A 20,825-nucleotide genomic window follows, 5' to 3' on the forward strand; every position below is an offset into this window, starting at 1 on the left:
TATTGAAGAAATTCTTCTGTAGTCTTAATTTTATAGATCATCTACTTAATTTTAGCCTTTATTTGAAAACCTGTCTTTGTTATAAGCTGCATAGAAACATGTAAAATCTGTTTCTCAGTATTTTTAGGTATGGAAGGAAAGCTAAAGTATAACCCTTTTGGTTTCTTAATTCTGTTTTTCATAATGGCAAAATTTCACTCTTATAAATGGCCAGCTCTTTTGGTGCTCATAATGATTATTCCTTTTTTTTTTTTTTAAAGATTTTATTTATTTTTCATGAGAGACAGAGAGAGAGAGAGGCAGAGGGAGAAGCAGGCTCCCAAGCAGCAGGGAGCCTGATGCGGGACTCGATCCCAGGACCCTGGGACCATGACCTGAGCTGAAGGCAGACGCTTAACCATCTGAGCCACCCAGACACCCCATAATGATTATTCCTTCCCCTTAATGCCTCCAACCTCATCATGTCAACGTGGATCCATAATAATTTAAATTTGTATCTTGTGCATAGCTGCAGCAGTGGAGCCAGAATTGGAGCAGATTAAGTATATCTGCTAATAACATTTCAGATAATAGATCATTCATTTAGGGATGGCCTGAATTTTAGATGTGATGTGTGGAATAAATTTGTTTTAACATGAAGCTGTTTAATGCCATATTGTTGGGAATTGTATAAACAAGAGTTGTACTATTGAAAAGAGAGGGCAACATTTAGAGTACTTACTGTGTGTCATGTATTCTAAGCTTTACATTTATTTATTTTTTTAAGTAAGCTCTGTACCCAGCATGGGGCTCGAACTCAAGACCCTGAGGTCAAGAGTCACATGCTCCACTGACTGAGCTAGCCAGGTGCCTCTACATTTTTTTTTTTTTTATTTCAGAACATCTCTTAGGTAATGTTCTTATCTCCCCATTTTACATATAAAGAAGCTGAGGCAAAGAGATAAAAGTATGATCCATCCTCATTATTCAGAGATTCCATATTTGCCTGTTAGCCTACTTGTAAAATTTATTTGTGACTCCAGAATCATTATTTGGGTTTTCATGGTCACTCACAGACATGTGGCTATGCAGAATGGCAAAAAATTTGAGTCTCCAACTTAAACCTTCCCAACCAAGGTTAAACAAAGTGGTGTTCTGCCTTACTTAAGCTGTTACTCTGTAAACAAATGTCCTTTTCATGGTTGATTTAATGTCATGATTTTTGCATTTTTGTGGGTTTTCTTGATTTTGCTGTTAAAATGGTAGCCCTTGGCCATGTTGTGCTAAAGTGCCATCTAGTGTTTCTAATGCAAGAAGGCTGTGAGGTGCCTTATGAAGGAAATATTTGTGTTTTAGCTAAGTTTCCTTCAGGCATGGATTAATAGTACTGTTGACTCTGAGTTCAGTGTTAACATATATATTAAATAAGATGTCCTTAAACAGCAACACATATAAAACAGGGTTGTCTTGATCAGTTGATAAATTGTGACCAGAGGCTTGCTGGAACTTAAGCTTGTATTTCTCCCAGAAGCAGTGATTCAGTGTTCACTGATCCAGTATTCATAGTTATCATATAGAACAGAATGAGAATTGACTGTAACTTGCTGAAAGTCACATATTCAATAAATAGTATTGCTGGAGTTAGTTTCCAACCTCACACTTCTTTATTAACCTGCCTTTATTAGGTAATATCAAAATGGCAATAAGGGTACCCTTAAGTCCACTTGATTCTTAGTGTGGTTAGTGGTGATGTTAAAGTACAAGTAGATAATTTTACAATAAAAACAATTACTGAAAACTGATAATATTTGACTGTTATTAATTCCAGGGACTTATTTTGGGTTTTTGAAGAATATATACTTATAATTTTACTTGTTTAATCATTTACTCCCTGCTCTTCAACCTGTAGGTTTAATGTATTGTTCAGTTTTGCCCAGCTAACTGTTTATACCAGGGTTTTGGTTTTTCTCCCCCACTGTATTCTAAAGGTGCCAACCATTAAGTTCTGTCTGTTCCATCTCACCAGTCCCTTTTGGTAATTTATATTTTTAATCCTCTAACTTTTTAACTTTAAAATTTACCTTCTTGGGGCACATGGCTGATTCAGTCATTTGGTACAGCATGTGACTCTGATCTCAGGTTATGAGTTTGAGCCCCATGTGTGGTGTGGGGTTTATAGAAAAAAATAAAATTTATTTTCTTATTTTGATTTCTTACACATATTGTCTCCCTATTCTTGATCTTCTTATCCAACTCTCACTTTGAAACTTTTTTTTTGAACATCTCTTCCTTTCCTGTATTTCCCCTCACTAATATTTTTAAATCCGTATTCTCTTTTATTTCTGCTTTCAGTTGTATTTAATTTAAAAATGTACTGAAAATGAGTAGTTCTTCGATAGCCTGCCCATTGAATATCTTCAGTATAAACCTGCAGTTACAGAAAGTGTACATGGTAATTTCAAAATAAAAATGCCCTCTGTTTAATTTGGAACTATATCAAATGGGAAAAAATTGAGGAAAGTAGAGTCATCAAGAAAAAGGAATATGGTTATAAACAAGTTCTAGTGGGAAAATGTAGAAATAGGTTAAATGTTGGTAAGAATAATAGTAAAGAGTTGTAGATGTGGCTCAAATGCAAGGAACATTTAACATTTACTTAATGTCTTTTAATATGTAACACCATAAAGTCCTTAGAAGAATAATATCCTAAATTCTTGTTTTGTAGGGTAAAAATTCCATTGATGCAAGTGAGGAGAATCCAGGTAAACTTCCTTGTTCTACTTTTGAAGAGTATGTTTATATTTTTGCTTTTATTGCTATCAAAAATAAAATGATTTTTTCTAATAGTTATGAGGAAGAAGAGAGGAAGAGAAGATGAATCCTACAATATTTCAGAGGTCATGTCAAAAGAGGTAAAAATAAAGTGGGGAGGGCACATAAGATTCACTGTTGAGTAAAACCTGTTGTGGATTTTGAACGAGCTTTAGCTGTATGGATTGCTGTTACTTATTTGGCTTTTCAGATTGTTAAGGGACTATTTCAGGGAAGAAAATGGCACTGTCTTCCTGTTTGTTAAGGGAACATAAGCTTGGCCTAATTAGAAATAATTATAATAAAAAAGAAATTATTATCAGAAATTTCTCATAACTTCAAGACCTGATCTTCAGAACTTTGTTCTTGTTCCTTGTTGAGGACCTTTAGGGAACTGAAATCATATAGTCATTTTATTTATTTTTTATTTTTTAAAGATTTTATTTATTATTTAAGAGAGAGTGCGAGAGCACAAGCTGGAGGGAGAGGCAGACTCCCTGCTGAGCAGGGAGCCCGATGCGGGGTTCGATCCCAGGACCCTGGGATCATGACCTGAGCCAAAGGTAGATGCTTAACTGACTGAACCACCCACATGCCCCCCCATATAGTCATTTTTAAAACCAGCTCCTTTTTTACCTTATTCTCACTTGTTACCTCATAAAATAGAAATTAAAAAGCATGTTTAGTTAGACAAACCTTAAATATCCCTTAGGCATATTTTAATGTTACATTCTTACATTATTATCTACTATATTTTTCTTTAACCTGAAATTCAAACTCTTGAGATCTTCTTAAAGTATAAAATACAAAATTTCACATAATACTTGTCTTTACTGTAGGGATGCACTCTGATATTTTCCTTCTTTTTTTTCTTTCATTTAAAAATAATGGTCAGCCTGCTTCTCCCTCTCCCACTCCCCCTGCTTGTGTTCCCTCTCTTTCTGTGTCTCTCTCTGTCAAATAAATAAATAAAATCTTTTAAAAAAATAAAATAAAATAATGGTCAGGGCGCCTGGGTGGCTCAGTCGTTAAGCGTTGCCTTTGGCTCAGGTCATGATCCCGGGGTCCTGGGATTGAGCCCCGCATCGGATTCCCTGCTTGGCAGAGAGCCTGCTTCTCCCTCTTCCTCTGCTTGCTGCTTCCGCTACTTGTGCTCACTCACTCTCTGTCAAATAAATAAATACAGTCTTTTAAAAAAAAATAAATAATGGTCGAGACTCATTTAATTGATCATGGAACATAGCCTAGAATTTGTAAAACACTATTATTTAAGTATTATTTAGATTTATTGAAATTCAGCCAGTCGTGCAGCTTTTTTTTTTTTTAAGATTTTATTTATTTGACAGAGAGAGAACACAAAGCAGGGGGAGTGGGAGAGGGAGAAGCAGGCTTCCCATAGAGGAGGGAGCCTGACACGGGGCTCCATTCCAAACCTCCAGAGGCAGGAGAGTTCCTGACAAGTTCAAAAAACTTAAAAATACATATTTGTTACCAGTTTATATATAAATGAAAAGGTGGTAAAGGATAAGGCTATAGAGGTAAGCAGGGTCAGGAGTTTAGTTACAAGGTTTAATTTTTAACAGTACTTCATAAATAGTATTATGTTTGTTTTGATTATTCACAAATTGTTTTCCAAAAGGTTCAGCTTAGTCATTGTATTTATTTTTACTTATTTTTTTTTTTTTTAAAGGTTGGGGTTTCTTTCTTTTTTTTTTAAGATTTTATTTATTCATTTGAGACACAGAGATAGAGAGAGAGAGAAAGCATGAGCAGGGAGAGAGGCAGAGGGAGACGCAGGCTCCTCGCTGAGCCAGGAGCCCGATGTGGGGCTCGATCCCAGGACTCTGGGATCATGACCTGAGCCGAAGGCAGACGCTTAACCATCTGAGCCACCCAGGCGCCCCTATTTTTACTTATTTTAAAAGACAACTCTGCTGTCAGTTTCCTATATCCCTTCAGCCTTAGGGTATGAATATCTATACTTATATAATACTTTACATACACATATGACAACACATGTAAGCATGTATATGTTTTTCTCAGCCTCTTAACTGATGTGTCCTATCATTCTTTGTATCTTAAATTTAAGATACATTCGAAGTTTCTTGAATGTATCTACCATTTTATCCTCTTTGTTCTCTGCACATGCTATTCTCTGCTTGAAACATACCCTAACTTTATCTTTAATGATTATGCCCTGATGATAACTTTTTCAGATAATTTGATATAATACTATTATAACTCATCAAGTAGCATTTGGTATTGCTTGTCTTCATACCCTTAGTATCTAGTAGGTACTTAAGAATCAGAACACTTCTATTCTGTATTTTTAATATATTTGTCTTTGCCTCTTGCTCAAGATTGCAAAATCAAATATCTATCCAGAGAAGCCTGAAGTAGGCTAGAGTTGGGACTATAATACATTTGGAAGCGAATCCTTAAATACCAGGAGTAGCCACAACTTAGACTCTAGAGGAGGGTTTAGAAAACCTTTTCTGTAAAGGGTCAGATAGTTTTTGGCTTTGAATAGTTTAGTGGGCAACTACTCAACACTGAACTTGGTTGGCCATTGTAGCCTGAGAGCAGTCATAAACTAAGCAAATATGCTCAACTTTGTTCTAGTTAAACTTTATTTACAGAAACAGGTTGCCAGCTGGAGTTGGTCTACAGTCTATATTTGCCAGTCCCTGTTCTAGAGAATTATTGTCATGTGTGAATTTGGACTTAAGTCTCTTCAGATAAGCTTTGGTTTAAAAAACAAACCAAGGGGCGCCTGGGTGGCTCAGTCGTTAAGCGTCTGCCTTCGGCTCAGGTCATGATCCCAGGGTCCTGGGATCGAGCCCTACATCGGGCTGCCTGCTCAGCGGGAAGCCTGCTTCTCCCTCTCCCGCTTCCCCTGCTTGTGTTCCCTCTCTCTCTGTATCTCTCTCTGTCAAATAAATAAATAAAATCTTTAATTAAAAACAAACAAACAAACAAAAAAACCCTGGAAAATTTAGGAGGAAATACCCCAATTTTTAAGTGTTGCTAACTAATGCAGAGTCTTATAAGACACTGTAACCTTAATTTTGCCTGAGGTCCACCAGTTTGAGCCCTGTATTTTAATTACCTTGAGAGCCTTATCCCCATTTTCCTGGCATGAAGTTAGAATAAATGCTTGTTGAATAAATGAAAGAATGAATGACATACATTGTGACTTTATTTCTGTTTTCTCAATGTTCTAGGAAATTTTGTCCGTGGCTAAAAAAAATAAAAAGGAGATTGAGGTAAGAGATTTATGAGAGATTAAATGTAGGATCCGTATCTGTTTACCTGATCATTAGTTCCTTTAATCCCCAGTGTACATTTTTTTTCTCACCAGTTATTCTATTTCTTAACCTTAAAAAAAAATTCACTTCTTATCCTATCATGCTTCTTCCTTATATATCAACTTAGGGTGTTCTATTGCATGTTCCTTAATGTGTAAATGCTAGTTTATGGGTCCTTGGGAGTTTAGCAGTAATGCAAGTGCCTGTAACCATGTGCATTCCACGTGTATATATTCCACAGCTTGTGGAAGCTCTGAGAGATGCCTTAATCTTGTTTCTGACATTAAATATTGTCTTTGGATCTGTTTGGGAAGGCTTCTCACCCCAGCCCCATTTTATGTGGAGAGATTCCTTGTTACCTGAGTATTCACTATCTATGTCCCTTCAAGTACAAGATTTCTTAGAGAAGCAGAAACAGTTATAACATGAAAATGTTCACCAAGGGATATAGAAATTAACTTACCTAGCAAAGATTAATAGGCTTTTGGGAAAATTGATGACATGATTATAAAATGGGAGATAATTCTGTTTGCCCATCATAATTTTGGCCAAAATTTACATCTTATATAAATGCATTGATTTTTATTTGTTCAGTATAAGGATTGGTTTATGATATAATTATAACTCAACAATGTTAAATATAAATAAGATTAAGCATTTTTTTTACAATATATAGTTGCATATTTATTTAAAATTTTTTTAAAGATCTTTTTTATTTGAGAGAGCTCCCATGAGCAGGGGGGAGAGGGACAGACTGGGAAGCAGGCTCCCCACTGAGTTAGTGTTGGAGGGGGCGGGGACGAGGCGCAGGCATTCCTTCCTAGCTGGGACTCTGGGATCATGACCTGAGCTGAAGGCAGCTGCTTAACCTACTGAGTTACCCAGGTACCCCTTTAGTTGCATTTTTAAAGATAAAGCTTCAGTCTAATTTCCCATGTTTTACTATGGAATTTTGACCATTTTATAATATGCAGTAAGTAAATGTGTGCTATGCTTGTGTTAATTCTGATGAATTTTGATAAATGTATACATTTGTGTAACTACCACCCAAATCAAGATCTAGAATCTTTTCATATGGTAGAAGGATCCCTTGTATCCCTTGCCAGTCATTTCCGCCACCGCCAAACCTAGAGGCAACGGCTTTTTGACTTCTATCACAGATAGTTTTGCCCAATTTTTTAACCTTTATCACAGGCTAGTTCATACAAATAAAATCTAAATATGTAGTCTTTTATCTTTTATTTCCTGTTAACTTTTTACTCAACATAGTTGGTACTCATTTATATTGTTGAGTTTATTACTAGTTGTTTTTTTTTAATTGCTGAGTAGAATTCCATTGAATGAATATTATAATTTCTTTATCCATTCTCTGGATGGGCATTTGACTTGTTTCCAGTTTGTGACTTATGAATAAGACCACCATGATAATTTTTGTACAAGTCTGTGTGGACATGTTTTCATGTTCTTTGATATATACCTAGGAATGGAATTGCTGAGTCATCCTGTAAATGTATGTTTAACTTTATAAGAATATTCTTTTCCTGAAGTGAACACACTATTTTAATCTCACCAGCTATGTATAAAAATTTCTGTTGATACTACCAGCATTTCATGTTAGTCTTTTTAATTTTAGCCATTTTACTGAATGTGAAATGATCTTGTGTGGGTTTTGCATTTTCTTTAATTACTGATGATGTAAAGTATATTTTCATGTTCTTAATGGCTGTATATTTTCTTTTATAAAGTTTCTGTTTACATCTTTTACCCATTTATTGGGTTACTTGCCCTTTTATTGTTGATATATGAGTTCTTTATATAATGTACAGGTTCTTTGTCAGATTTATGTACTGTATTTTCTTTCGGTTTGTGGCTTGCCTACTCATTTTCTTAATGGTATCTTTTAGTAAGGAGAACTTGTAAGTTTTATAGTAGCTCATCAGTTCATCGCTTTTTTCCCCCCTTTGGTGGTTAGTGCGTTTTTGTGTTGTTTAAGAAATTTTTGCCTATCATGAGGTTATCAAGATACTCTGTTTTCTTCTAAAAGCTTTACAGTTCTGGTTTTACTTTATGATATTTGTGATGTTCGTCACAAATTTTATGTATGGAATGGTGAAACTCGGGGTTTGTAATTTTCCAGTTGAATATCTAGTTGTGGCATTATTTATGACTTCTCATTTATAAGACTTTTCCATCTGAATTGACTCAATCCTCATTTTCACATTCTTTTTTTTTTAAGGTTTTGTTTTGTTTTTTTAAAGATTTTTATTTATTTATTGAGAGAGAGAGAGAATGGTAGAGAGAGAGCATGAGAGGGAAGAAGGTCAGAGGGAGAAGCAGACTCCCTGCTGAGCAGGGAGCCCGATGCAGGACTCGATCCCGGGACTCCAGGATCATGACCTGAGCCGAAGGCAGTTGCTTAACCAACTGAGCCACCCAGGCACCCTCATTTTCACATTCTTAAAAACAGAGTTGTGGACATCACTAACCAGTAAAATCTTGTCATTGGTTATAAGTTGGTAATGAGTGTCAACAGAGTTAAGTTGATACTCTTTTTTTTTTTTTTTAAAGATTTTATTTATTTGAGAGAATGAGAGAGAGAGAGCGCATGAGAGGGGGGAGGGTCAGAGGGAGAAGCAGACTCCCTGCTGAGCAGGGAGTCCAATGTGGGACTCGATCCCGGGACTCCAGGATCATGACCTGAGCCGAAGGCAGTCGCTTAACCAACTGAGCCACCCAGGTGCCCATAAGTTGATACTCTTAAGTGTGATGTACGGAGTTCTTAAACTTTATTTACTTTGCCTCTTTTCCTTCAACAAAAGTAATATTTAGATGGAAGTAAATGTTTCTTTTTCCTTGAAAGGAAATTTTTTTATTTCTATTTTTTTTATAGACGTTACTCATTATCTTTGATTTGGGTGAAAGAAATTATTAAGAAAATAGTTTAATAAATTCTTGAGTAGCTCATTTTAAAAGTTTGGATGGGAGGTACAATTGTAAAGGACATTTCAGTAGTGTATGCCTGTAATCTGTAAGTTATTTTTAGAATTTTTTTTCAATGGCTTTGCATTTGTGGGAGAATGAGGGTAACTATCTCTAAGGTTTTATTCAACAAATGGTTTTATTTCTCTATACTTAATGATTATAGGACTGGGTAAATTTTGATTACATTTTCTGATAAATAGAGGATAGCAACATTATATATCAAAGTTCTAATTAAGCTTTTTTCTTTACAGAATGAAAGCTCCTCTTCTAATCTCTGTGTAGAAGACCTTCAGAAAAACAAAGATTCAAATAGTATAATTAAAGATAGATTGTCTCAAACGGTTAGGCAGAATACTAAATTCTTTTTTGACCCAGTTCGGAAATGTAATGGACAGCCAGTACCCTTTCAACAACCAAAACACTTCACAGGAGGAGTGATGCGATGGTACCAAGTGGAAGGCATGGAATGGCTCAGGGTAATGAATTCTCAATTTTAATACAAGATACTGGTTCATATCTATATAATAACCTATTAATGTGCTGTAAACTTGAGCTGTTCCTTCCAAGTTCATTATTAAATGTGAAACTTTGTGTGTAAGTACTTATTTTCATATTTATTTATCTAGACTAATTTTTGGTATTTTATTCAAGACTGCCAACACTTATATGGCTTTGATAACCAACTTCCCACAAATGTTACAACCATGAATATGTCAGTCTTACCATAATTATCGTCTCTGGGTAAAAAAGAAATAAGCTTGCTAATCCAATAGGTGTTTATATCAGAATTTAAATACAGTGTATATTATTTTGTCCAGATGCTTTGGGAAAATGGAATTAATGGCATTTTAGCAGATGAAATGGGATTGGGAAAGACAGTTCAGTGCATTGCTACAATTGCATTGATGATTCAGAGAGGAGTACCTGGACCTTTTCTCGTCTGTGGCCCTTTGTCTACACTTCCTAACTGGATGGCTGAATTCCAGAGATTTACACCAGATGTAAGATATGTTTCCTTTTGTTGGATGTTATCATTTCTAATATTTTATTGTTTTGTTGCCTGAATTGTAGAATTGTTACTGTAATTGTATGGATTTCTGTACTATGGAAACACTACACCTTGAGGGTGTGTTCTAAGTTTATTTAAGTAATCTCTACACCCAGTATGGGGCTTGACCTCATGGCCCCAAGATCAAGAGTTGTGTGCTCCTCTGACTGAGCCAGCAAGGCACCCCTACTTCTTGAGTTATTTTTCAAATGTTAGCAAAATCCATGTTAAGTGTATATGGAAGAATAAGTATTAGTAATCTCAGGTATTTGCCAAAAATACCCCTGGATGATTTTCAGTGCATTGGATAATTTCATTCACCTAAGACTGACCTAGGCAGAAATTATTTCTCTTACTATGGTGTTTTTCTTCCATATATATGTGTCATCTTAGCCATATCCTTGCCTTATACTTGATTTGTTTTTATGGCTTATTCTCTTATAGTAGTAATTTATTAGAGGTGATTAACTCATTTTGCTATTGAAAAATAGAGCTAGGATTAAATTATTTTTTTCTCCTAAATGATTAATTTTATATTTTCCAAATTGTTGATATTTGCATTTTGTTCTAAAGTTTGTTATAAATCAATATAAAATCTTTTAGATTCCTACTATGTTATATCACGGGACCCAGCAGGAACGTCGAAAATTGGTAAAGAATATTCACAAGCGAAAAGGGACACTGCAGATTCATCCTGTAGTAATTACTTCATTTGAAATAGCCATGAGAGACCGAAATGCATTACAGGTAAGATTGGTCTCCATTGTAATCCATAAACCACATTTTTCTTAGTTCATAGCACTTTCTCATCATCCGTTAGCATTTGTTTAATTTTTTTCCTGATGAAAGCAGTAGATTGTGTTCTACAGATTCTTTTAGAAACCAAAGGTTTAAATTAACAGATGGAGAAGGTGTAGTCTCTAACAAGAAAATTAAAGCAGTAGCATCTTGACCTATAGCCAAAATATCATTTTAGTGTGTTAAATTCAGCTAGACATAAACCTAATCTGAATATGTTACAGATATGTCTGACATGTGGTTTAAGTAAATAGAACTTATCCATTTAATTTTAATTAAGAATATATGAACAAGTTATTTTTAGACTGTCTTATGGATATATGGCATATCTGTTTTTTGTGTATGTCGTAGCTACTTATTTATTAGTGCCCAAGTTATAATACAGTTGGAAAGTTAACCTTTGCTCATTGCCTCTCTCAGTTCATTTTTTGGTATTTGCACTTCTCTCTCACTGCTCCACCTATTTCACATATAGTTCTTTACAACTTTGTTTTCCTTTCTCTGTCTGGTATATCAAGTTTTACTTGTGCGCTGGTGGAAATTTGGAATATGAATTGCAGTTATGTTACTTCTTCACAGTAAGAGTAATATACACTCCTTGTAGAAAAAAGCATACAGACTTCAAAGCAGTTGTAATTCTGAGAATGCTGCTGCTATATTAAGTATTTTTGTTAGCATACAGATATAATTTATACATCGTGTCTTGAAACTTCAGTTTTCTACTAAATAATATAACATGAAGACCTTTCTAATCATTTTGACCTCCCTACCCTGCCCATATTGGAACAGATAAGCTTTATTGTCAATTCCATTTGCCAGTGGCTAGAATTTTTGTAATTTTCCCTTTCTCTGAACTTAGCATATTATTTTAAGGATCTTCCCTTTGGGGGTGCAGGGCCCCTATTGCTGAGTGGCAGCAGAAGTATCAGTTAACTTACCAGATCATTTTTCAGAACTCTCATTTCTGTTGCATCGAGTTTTCTCTTTGCTTTTACATATTCATGTATATTTGTTTGGCTTTTTTATGGTAGATGTCTTACAGTGAGAGGTTACTTAGGTTATCTGGTATTACCAGCAAAAGAAGTCTGAAGTTGTTTTTCTTTAAAAAAAAAAAGTCATAATATTATGTTAAAAATTTTTTTATTCTGCTATGAATGTATTAAAGTGAAATGCAAAAAATGCCCCATTTCATACTCTTCCCCCCAATTTGCCAATCCTGTTCTCCAAGGATACCTACACTTGCCAGGTTGGTATTTATATTTCCCAGAAATATACCGTATGTCTGTATTTTTAAACAATAAAATAGATGAACTTTAAGCTTGCCTGATTAAGATAAAAGAGAAAGCACAGATCATAAAAATGAGAGTAAGATTTTTTGTTGTTTTTGCTTTTTTTTTTTAACAAAGTTCTGGAAAATGAGAAAATATTTTTTATGACAACTTACTGAAAGTAAATGAGTGGCTTTCTGTGAAGATAGAAATTACTAAAACTGGCTCCAGAAGAAAGGCAAAGTCTAAACAAATCAGTAATTATGAAAGAAACTGAGAACACCATCAGATTAAAAAGAGTGTCCATTTCAGATGTAGGCCTCAAGAATGAAAATTCTAGTATTTAATGTTTCAGAGCATGTGGAACTAATAAAAGCTTTAGTTCTTTTTTAGGAATCTAGTATAACACTAATCAAAACCTGACAAAGCATTACACAGGGAAACCACAGATTTTTTGTTTTTTTTTTAAGATTTATTTTTAGAGAGAATGAGAGAGAGCACAAGTGGGAGAGGTAGAGGAAGAAGGAAAGAATCTCAAGCAAACTCCACGCTGAGTGCAGAGCCCACTGTGGGGCTCGATCTCACCTGAGCCAGAATCAAGTAGGACACTCAACCGATTGCACCGCCCAGGTGCCCCCAGACTAAAGAATGTGAATAGAAAATATTTAAATATATAATAGCAGGTGGACTTTATTAGTTCATAGCCAAGGGAAGTCTATTTTAGGAACACAAGTATACATCAGTTTTAGGAAATTTATCCTTTTAGTAGATCAGAGGAAAACATGACCATTTCAGTAGGTACAGAAATGCCATTTGATAAAATTGAACATCCATCCCTGATAAACAAGTTTTATTTTTGAATTGTTTTTTAAAAAAATTGTGAGATTATCATTTTAAAGTTTTTCCCTAAATTCCTTTTCTAGCACTGCTATTGGAAATACTTAATAGTAGATGAAGGACACAGGATTAAGAACATGAAATGCCGTCTAATCAGGGAGTTAAAACGATTCAATGCAGATAACAAACTTCTTTTGACTGGTACTCCCTTGCAAAACAATTTATCAGAACTTTGGTCATTGCTAAACTTTTTGTTGCCAGATGTATTTGATGACTTGAAAAGGTAGGTAAGCCAGTTATTTAACTATTTTTTATATTTTTCTAACCTCAAATCTGTGCTCTTAGTTAAAATTAATTTCTTTCTTCTAGGTAGTTGGATTAAAATGATAGCTTTTTGGCAAGTCCTTCATGATATATATATGTTAATATAATTGATTTATGTAATACGTTAACTTGTAATCATTTTTTTCTCTTACAGCTTTGAATCTTGGTTTGATATCACTAGTCTTTCTGAAACTGCTGAAGATATAATTGCTAAAGAAAGAGAACAGAATGTATTGCATATGCTGCACCAGGTTGTGACTTTGTCTTAATTCTGTTTACTGTGGACTCCTAGAATAAAAAAGGAACCCAATAGATTACCTGTTCAACCCTTTGTAGTAGATTTTGAAAAAGTGACCTCTGGGGTGGGGGAAGAACAAGGGAATAAGTTAAATCTGAGGGGGTGGGGGGGTCTTCATTTTTTAAGACTTGATAGTATTTATAAAGGAAAAAAGAGAAAGAAGGGATAAAGAGATGTGTGGAGAGAGTATTGCCTGAAAGCATACGAATGCTTAATATTCACATACATTTACTCATGTTTAAATTTTAGATTCTAACACCTTTCTTACTGAGAAGACTAAAATCTGATGTTGCTCTTGAAGTTCCTCCTAAACGAGAAGTAGTTGTTTATGCACCGCTTTCAAAGAAACAAGAGATCTTTTATACAGCCATTGTGAACCGTACAATTGCAAACATGTTTGGATGCAGTGAGGTAGAGTGTGGATTTGACATAAACTGTAAATGACAGTTGATGTTGGAAATTTCATGGTTAATTTCAATCTTAGAGCTTATCACCTCTTTTTAGGACTTGTAGAGGGTGAATTTCTAACGAGTAGAAGGCAGTAAAAGTCTCGTAGTAATTCTGTGATCCTACTAAAATCAGGTGATGGCTCATGCATTAATTGCTTTATAGTTATCTGGAGATGGCTCATGCATTAATTGCTTTATAGTTATCTGGAATGTTTGTGAAAATTTTTTATTCCTGTCCCAGATTAACCCAAATCATGCTGTGTGGGGATGGACTTGGAAATACATTTGAATAAGCACACACTATATACCAGAGTTTCCCAGCTAGACCAATCCCACCCCCCCCACACACACAGTCCCTTTATAGGAGGTTATTGATCTCCAAAAAATGTAATAGAATACCTTATTTGAAAGAAATATCTTCTTTGGAATGTGATTATCTTAAAACTAAAGATTAGGAGACCCTTAAATTTTGTTTAAATGTCCAGATTTTTTATTGTATGTCATGTATCTATTGTTCAAAACATGGTTCTATACATTTCTGTTTTGTGCAACCATTAGACTGTTCCACAATTTTTATTATAATTAAAGAGCGGATCTGGCTTTTTAGCTATTAGAAATTTATAATCGTTGCTTATTTTGAGGAGTTTAATTGCAGTGTTATACCAATCCAAAGAAATAGTCTCTAATGCAGATATGTGGAGCCCCTTAATTTAACCTTAAGTTATTAAATTCTTTTATATAAGTTCAAAATAGTTCTATCCATCCTTAATTTTTTCCACTGAGATATGGAGGCATTTACTCTAATTCTATAATATTGTCATAAGCATTAAAACAGACTTTATGACCTCATTTGCACTTGGCCAAAGTTTATGGATCCTTCGTTTTGTGCCTTTGGAAATCCCTAAACTTGATGAAAGACAAAATTAGTGTTGTTTTTTTTTTTAAAGATTTTATTTATTTATTTGAGAGAGAGAATGAGAGACAGCATGAGAGAGAGGAGGGTCAGAGGGAGAAGCAGACTCCCTGCTGAGCAGGGAGCCCGATGTGGGACTCGATCCCGGGACCCCGGGTTCATGACCTGAGCTGAAGGCAGTCGCTTAACCAACTGAGCCACCCAGGCGCCCCCAAAATTAGTTTCTTCTTTATATCTTAAAACATTTGCACATAAAAATATTACAATCCACTTTATGTATTTAGAATTTAAAGGTATAGCTTCTTAAACATATTTCTTTTTAATTGTTCACTTTTAGAAAGAAACCGTCGAGCTAAGTCCCACTGGACGACCAAGGCGGCGAACTAGAAAGTCAATAAATTACAGCAAAATAGATGATTTCCCTAATGAACTGGAAAAATTGATCAGTCAAATGCAGCCAGAAGTAGACAGAGAAAGGTGTGAGTTTAAAATAAATTTAAGTATCTTTTAAACCGTGATACTTTTTGTATTTCTCACATTCATGGATTATATGTTTTTGATAGAGCTGTTGTGGAAACAAATATCCCTATAGAATCTGAGGTTAATCTGAAGCTGCAGAATATAATGATGCTCCTTCGTAAGTGCTGTAATCATCCATATTTGATTGAGTACCCTATAGACCCGGTCACACAAGAGTTTAAGGTGAATACCATTTAATAATGTACTGTTTTGATTTCTGTAACTATCCCTCCCTCCCTCCCTCCTCTCTCCTGCCCCCCCAATAAATAAATCTTGGGAAAAAAAAAGAATAAACTTCAACATCTGTGCAGTAAGTTTAAGCTTAAAGTTCTCTTATTATAAAGCCTTTGGGAGAGGAGTGGGGAGGATAGTTCAAGGTTGGACTTAAATTAATTTTTGTTTTTGTGAAGTCGTTCGTTTCATTTATTTTTTGAGAGAGAGCCTGTGTGCACTCAATGTGGGGGAGGGGCAGGGGGGAGAGAATCTTAAGCAAGCTCCATGCTCAGTGTGGAGCCCTATGTGGGGCTTGAGATCATGACCTGAGCTAAAATCAAGAGTGGGGCACTTCGCCGACTGAGCCACTCAGGTGCCCCCATTTTAAAATTCCACAGTATGTCTTTCCTTGAGAAAAAACTATCTTCTGATTTAAAAAGATCAAATGATGAGGTCAATTTTTTTTAATTTAAAGTTTTATGGGGACTTGTCATTGAAAATGAACTATTTACATAGATTTTATTTTGACAAAAACAAGATTATTGGTAATTATTAAGACTATTTTTTCTGTTCTTTGCCTGCTTTTAAGATTGATGAAGAATTGGTAACAAATTCTGGGAAATTCTTAATTTTGGATCGAATGCTGCCAGAACTAAAAGCCAGAGGTCACAAGGTGGTACTTTTGACTGGAATTTGGGTTATTTAATTACTTCCTATTAATTGGTATAGATACTAAGATATATTTAAATTTCAGGTGCTGCTTTTTTCACAAATGACAAGAATGTTGGACATTTTGATGGATTATTGCCACTTTAGAAATTTCAACTTTAGCAGGCTTGATGGATCCATGTCTTATTCAGAGAGAGAAAAAAATGTAAGACTACTTGATTGTAACTATCTTGATTTCTAAAGTAATATTCAGAGTAGACCCACAAATTGATAGACTAAAAACCTTGTAGCAAGATGAAAAGCATAAGCATTATTTAGTATTAAGAAGTCTTAATGTTTCTTAAATTATGTATGTTTTCTGGTCCAACTTGACTTCACTACCACTGTAAGAATATTGAGATAACAAGACTTCTTTTTCTCCTGATTTTTGCTCTTCCCTCTACCCCAACATTTCACTGAAAATTTAAAATCTGAGCAATTGAAAGAATTTTACAGGAACACCTATAAATCTGAAAACCTGCCGTTAAGCTTATACTATTCCTTTTTGTCACATGTTTGTGATATAAAATCAGTCCGTTTCTGTATCCATTTAACATTTTATCTTTTGGGGGGCATTTCAAAATAAATTATAGATAATAATTCCTTTCTATTATTTCAGCATATTTTGTCTTTTTGGGTAAATTTTACATATCCTGAAGTGAATAAAGTCAAGCATACATTTTCTGAGTTTCGATGAATGCAAACTTACCAGTAGCTCAGCAAGTTCTCTCATGCCCGCTCTCAGGCAACCCAGTTTTCCTACCTACCCCATCCACTGGGAAACCACTTGGGGTTTTTGTTGTTGTTTTGGTCACTATTTTTTAAGAGAGGATGGTCTAGACTTTTTTTTTTTTTAAATAATATTAGATATTCTTCCTTAAACTTCCCTTGTGATGTGTGAGTTTTCTTTTTTAACAAAAATACCTTTTTTTTTTAAAGATTTTATTTATTTATTTGACAGAGAGACACAGCGAGAGAGGAAACACAAGCAGGGGGAGTGGGAGAGGGAGAAACAGACTTCCTGTGGAGCAGGGAGTCTGATGTGGGACTTGATCCCAGGACCCTGGGACCATGACCTGAGCCAAAGGCAGACGTTTAACGACTGAGTCACCCAGGCGCTCCCAAAAATACCCTTTTTTTTTTTTTTTTTTTAGGTTCTATTTATTTGAGAAAGAGAGAGCACAAAGCAGGGGGAGCAGCAGAGGGGTGGGGAAGAAGCAGGCTCCTGCAGAGCAGGGAGCCTGATGCGGGGCTCCATCCTGGGACTCTGGGATCATGACCTGAGCTGAGGCAGATACTTAACTGACTGATCCACCCAGGCGCCCCAACAAAAATATCCTTAATAAAAGAGGGGCTTGGAAAACAAATGAAGTTAATATAAGCAGATGTTTTATATGTTAACATAATTGCTTTCTAGACCTAAATGATTGATTCGGTCTCCTGTGGATACACCTTTTTATTGCTATAATTAAAAACAATTTCCCTCCTCAGTTCTTTTGGCTAAAGTTAGTTCTCTTTATTTCAAATCTCATAGCTATGATTTATCACAGTGAAAGGATACAGATGAAAATCAGCAAAAAGAAAAGTCACATAGGGTGAAGTCTAGGAGAAACTAGGTGTGTATTTTCAGTGGGGTCACACAGAGAGCACTTAATTCTCCCAGCAGCAGTTTGTAACTGCACATGTCAAGTAAGCCAGGGAAACTCATCTGAGTCTTCCTGTCCATGGTTTTCACTGAGGGTTAGTCACATAGGCATGATGTATCTATGTGACTGGCCTGAGCTACCCGGTCTCAAGCCCCTCTGAAGACCAGGTTTACTCTCTTAACTTGGGCAGTACGTAATGCTGAATGATTTTTATTTCGGGGCAGGGGAGACTTTGATAACTTTCTCTTTTCAGCAAATTGGGCTTTTTCAACTTTCACAACTTTTGGGGTTTTCAGTATTTATTTACTCCACGTCGAAAGTCCTGTAGATACTGAAGAATTCATATCTAGTTTCAAGAATGCTGACTTATATCCTTTGGCATTGCCCTCCCTACTCCTTTGCTATAAACACGTGGTTATAAGATGGTTGGTCCACATGCAACATCATATCCACATTCTAGGCAGTAACAGTTTCTTAATTCCTTGAGTTTACCCTTTTTTTTTTTTGCTTTTAGATGCACAGCTTCAACACAGATCCAGATGTGTTTATCTTCTTAGTAAGTACACGAGCTGGTGGCCTGGGCATTAATTTGACTGCAGCAGATACAGTTATCATTTATGATAGTGATTGGGTAAGTTGGAAGTGTAGCAATATGCTGTTATATTTCCACTCTGAATTTTTGATTTTTCACTGTATGCATTGCAGTTTTATTTATCTATTTAGAAAAGATACCCCATCTTAAGACAAAAATCATTAAAAGTGCCCTGTGTGTAAAATCTTGAACATGTTTTATCATTGAAACCATTCTAGATATCTAAAATGAGTTGAGACACTTTAAAAGATTCTGATTGGATCATGCATTTAACTTCAGTAGGTGTTTAAATAACTTTAACGTTAAACTGTTAAATGTTATTTTTCTTTTAACTTTAAGAATCCCCAGTCTGATCTTCAGGCCCAGGATAGATGTCATAGAATTGGTCAGACAAAGCCAGTTGTTGTATATCGTCTTGTAACAGCAAATACTATCGATCAGAAAATTGTGGAAAGAGCAGCTGCTAAAAGAAAACTGGAAAAGTTGATCATCCACAAAAGTAAATAATACTTTTTAGTACTTTTCTTTTTTCATTTGTCATTTACTGTGAGATTTCATTACTGTTATTTTCTTATAAAAGAAATTGGTACAACTTAACTGGTGTAGGATTTAAATAGGCAGTGGGGAGGGGTGCCTAAGTGGGTCAGTTGGGTGAGTGTCTGATTCTAGATCTCAGCTCAGGTCTTGATCTCAGGGTTGTGAGGTCAAGCCCCATGTTTGGCTACATGTTGGGCATGAAGTCTACTTAAAAAAATAGGCAGTGGAGAATTTGCAGTTGTAAAGACCTAAACTAGAGGTTGGTGTGACAACAAAGGAAAACATTATTGTCTAGATGAGGAGCAGAGGGGCAAAGAAAACTCTCCAGGACACTTTCAAAGTGTCATATCCTCAACTCTGTCATGGGGATTTGTCATGATGTTAATGCATATTCTTTTTTTTTTCTTTTTAAAGATTTTATTTATTTGAGAGAGAGAGAATGAGAGACAGAGAGCATGAAAGGGAGGAGAGTCAGAGGGAGAAGCAGACTCCCTGCTGAGCAGGGAGCCCGATGTGGGACTCGATCCCGGGACTCCAGGATCATGACCTGAGCCGAAGGCAGTCGCTTAACCAACTGAGCCACCCAGGCGCCCAATGCTTATTCTTGATAAGAGGTTGACTGCCAAAAGGCTTTAAGAAAACTTCAAGCCGCTTCTTACTAGTCCAGTATATTAAGTATTAGAATAATAAAGATAATGTTGAAGTAGCACTACTAAAAAAAAAATCTGTTTACTTAAACTCATTATTTCAAAAAATATTTGGCTCTACAGAACGTCCTTTTCATCATTTCAAACCTAGTATTTTTAAAATACAGTGTGTTTTTGTTTTTTAAGGGAGGGAGAGAGGGTTGTGGGGTCAGAGGGAGAGGGAGAGAGAACAGGCTCCACACCCAGCATGGAGCCCAGTGTGGGGCTCAATCTCATGACCTGAGCTGAAATCAAGAGTGGGATGCTTAACCGGCTGAGCCACCCAAGCACACACTGTTTTTTAAACTGGAAGAGATTCTGAGAGGTAAGGGAAGTAAAGTAAGTGAGACATTGGGGTTTTATATTTTGTTCCCTAAGATTTTTTGGAGAAGTTCTACTTCTGTTTGTTCAAAATAAAATTCTATTTGGGTAAATTGGCTTCGTGGCTGCCTTAACAAAAGTTGAAAACGTGTAAGTTTTGAAGCCTAGAGAAAGGGGAATATGATAAGGTTGAAAATCACTATCAATTTTTTTTTTTAAGATTTTATTTATTTGACAGCGAGAGAGGGAACACAAGCAGGGGGAGTGGGAGAGGGAGAAGCAGGCTTCCCGCTGAGCAGGGAGCCCAATGCGGGGCTCGATCCCAGGACCCTGGGATCATGAACTGAGCCGAAAGCAGATGCTTAACGACTGAGCCACCCAGGTGCCCCAAGTATCAATTTGTTTTATGCTCCTTTTCTGCCTGCTCTCTACTTGAAAATACTTTCTCCAGTGTATCTGATTTTGAGGGAAATATGGGTTAGGTTTTAGAAATCTGTAATTTGACTTGATTGAACATTCAGACTGTAGTTGGAATTTATGCTAGAGGAAAAAACTTTTTCTTTTTTTTTTAATTATATAAAAAGAACT

The 20,825-nt window shown here is 35.6% G+C and overlaps 1 protein-coding gene across 1 annotated transcript in view; it reads left to right on the forward strand.

Moving 5' to 3' along the window:
- Window positions 1–20,825, forward strand: part of HELLS (helicase, lymphoid specific) — a 38,006-nt gene that overhangs the window by 9,320 nt on the left and 7,861 nt on the right. Inside the window, exons 5-19 of the mRNA XM_027597018.2 lie at window positions 2,705–2,741; window positions 2,827–2,891; window positions 6,015–6,056; window positions 9,332–9,556; window positions 9,899–10,081; window positions 10,732–10,875; window positions 13,118–13,314; window positions 13,510–13,606; window positions 13,903–14,064; window positions 15,353–15,492; window positions 15,579–15,717; window positions 16,337–16,420; window positions 16,502–16,621; window positions 18,616–18,732; window positions 19,033–19,192. Of these exons, the coding sequence (XP_027452819.1) occupies window positions 2,705–2,741; window positions 2,827–2,891; window positions 6,015–6,056; window positions 9,332–9,556; window positions 9,899–10,081; window positions 10,732–10,875; window positions 13,118–13,314; window positions 13,510–13,606; window positions 13,903–14,064; window positions 15,353–15,492; window positions 15,579–15,717; window positions 16,337–16,420; window positions 16,502–16,621; window positions 18,616–18,732; window positions 19,033–19,192 (1,912 nt within the window). The remainder of the gene's footprint in view (window positions 1–2,704; window positions 2,742–2,826; window positions 2,892–6,014; window positions 6,057–9,331; window positions 9,557–9,898; window positions 10,082–10,731; window positions 10,876–13,117; window positions 13,315–13,509; window positions 13,607–13,902; window positions 14,065–15,352; window positions 15,493–15,578; window positions 15,718–16,336; window positions 16,421–16,501; window positions 16,622–18,615; window positions 18,733–19,032; window positions 19,193–20,825) is intronic.

The sequence above is a fragment of the Zalophus californianus genome, chromosome 15 (assembly GCF_009762305.2).
Source record: "Zalophus californianus isolate mZalCal1 chromosome 15, mZalCal1.pri.v2, whole genome shotgun sequence".
Taxonomy (NCBI): domain Eukaryota; kingdom Metazoa; phylum Chordata; class Mammalia; order Carnivora; family Otariidae; genus Zalophus; species Zalophus californianus.